The sequence below is a fragment of the Vollenhovia emeryi genome, unplaced genomic scaffold (assembly GCF_000949405.1).
Source record: "Vollenhovia emeryi isolate VEMERY1.0 unplaced genomic scaffold, V.emery_V1.0 DF940205.1, whole genome shotgun sequence".
In the NCBI taxonomy this organism is placed as follows: domain Eukaryota; kingdom Metazoa; phylum Arthropoda; class Insecta; order Hymenoptera; family Formicidae; genus Vollenhovia; species Vollenhovia emeryi.
In genome coordinates this window covers 6,468-8,504 of record NW_011966161.1, presented here as the reverse complement: position 1 = coordinate 8,504, position 2,037 = coordinate 6,468, and the positions used below count along the sequence as shown (strand labels likewise).

The window sequence follows — 2,037 nt, the reverse complement described above, 5'->3', positions numbered from 1 at the left end:
CGTATGCGCGCGGGATGCCATATAGACATGCCAGAAGTGCTGAAACGGAAGAAAGCCGTGATCAATGTACGATCAAAGGACAATGCATGTTTCGCGTGGTCGGTGGTCGCTGCTCTGCATCCAGCTGAAAGGCATGTGGAACGGAAATCGTCGTATCCGCATTACAGCGACGTGCTAAACCTGCGAGACATTAGCTTTCCAATGACACTCAACCAAGTGAAAAAATTTGAACAACTGAACAATATTTCCATCAACGTATACAGCGTCGAGAAGAAGAAGGAATGCACAGTCGTACCGCTACGAGTTACCGATGAGAAGAAGGAGAAGCACGTGAACCTTTTATACCTACAAGATCAGGAAGATGCTGAAGTGGGCCACTTCGTCTGGGTAAAAAACTTATCCCGCCTCGTCAGTTCTCAACTCAGCAAGAAGGAGCACAAAAAGCACATTTGCGATCGGTGAGTATCAATAAAATTTATGAAAAATTGTTTTATTTGAAAAATATAAAAATGTTTTTTCTTTCTAGATGTTTGCACTACTTTAGCTCCAACATCAAGTTGCAAGCTCACATTGTGGATTGTGGAGAGATGAACGACTGCGCGATCAGATTACCGAGTGAGGACGACAAGTGGCTAACCTTCAAAAATTACAACAGGAAGGAACGCGTACCGTTTGTCGTATACGCCGACTTGGATTGCACTCTGGAGAAGATGGACAAGGATTCGGTAACGTCTAGATATGCATATCAACATCATGAAGTATTTAGCGTCGGATATTACGTGCGTTGCTCGTACGACGATTCATTGTCCACATACCAATCTCGTCGCGATAAAGATTGCATCACGTGGTTCGTCGAGCAACTCAAAGTGTTATCACAACATGTAAAAGAAAAGTTGTCCAATAATGTCCCAATGGAAAATTTGTCGAAGGAACAGTGGATGGCATACCGTAGCGCGACGCATTGCCACATATGTCAAAAACCGTTCGCACTGGGTGATGATAAAGTACGCGATCACTGCCATTTGACCGGAAGATATAGAGGTCCCGCGCATTCGAACTGTAATTTAAATTATAAAAATTTATATTGTATTCCTGTAGTCTTCCACAATTTATCCGGTTACGATTCGCATTTCATTATCAAAGAAATAGCTACGGCGTACGAAGGACATGTAGAATTGCTTCCAATTACGAAGGAAAAATACATTTCCTTCACCAAACATATCACAGGCATCGCTGAAAAATCAGTTTGGCGAAATCGTATGAAATTGCGATTCATCGATTCATACAAATTTTTAACTGCCAGTCTCGACAAACTAGTGTCTCTTCTCAGCAAGGATAATTTGAAAATTACACGTTCAATTTTTTAAGTTATCGATGGAAGATTTCAATCTATTGACGCGAAAGGGTGTCTTTCCGTACGAGTACGTTGATTGCGTCGAAAAGTTGGAGGACGCGTGTTTACCACCGCGCGAATCATTTTACAGTTCCTTGACAGGTGACACAGTATCCGAGAACGATTACGCGCACGCTGCGAACGTCTGGCGGCGGTTTGCCATTCAATCTTTGGGCGAGTACAGCGACCTGTATTTGAAAACGGATGTCTTGTTATTGGCTGACATTTTTGAAAATTTCCGAGACAAATGTATCGAGAGTTATGGTCTCGATCCCACGTATTATTATACTTTGCCTGGTTTCACGTGGGACGCCATGCTGAAACACGCGCGCGTAAATTTCGAGCTGCTCACAGACATCGACATGGTCATGTTTGTAGAACGTGGCATACGCGGTGGTCTCAGCCAATGTTCCGGTAGATATGCTCGAGCCAATAACAAGTACATGCGGTCTTACGATCCATCGAAACCATCCTCGTACCTGATGTACTTTGATGTTAATAATTTGTACGGGTGGGCAATGTGTCAGCCGCTGCTTTACGCAAATTTTCGATGGATCGAAGATATTACGAATTTCGACGTGAGCGCAATCGCTGCGGACTCATCGACAGGTTACATTCTCGAGGTCGATCTCGAGTATCCGCAG

At 43.6% G+C, this 2,037-nt stretch overlaps 1 protein-coding gene across 1 annotated transcript; it reads left to right on the top strand.

Annotated features, from left to right (window-relative positions):
• The first annotated feature begins 27 nt into the window (after positions 1 to 27).
• On the top strand, positions 28 to 1,367 carry LOC105556224. The gene is made up of 2 exons (XM_012003308.1): positions 28 to 458; positions 527 to 1,367. Exons 1-2 carry the CDS (start codon positions 28 to 30, stop codon positions 1,365 to 1,367), a joined length of 1,272 nt encoding a protein of 423 aa, XP_011858698.1.
• Positions 1,368 to 2,037: the final 670 nt, after the last annotated feature.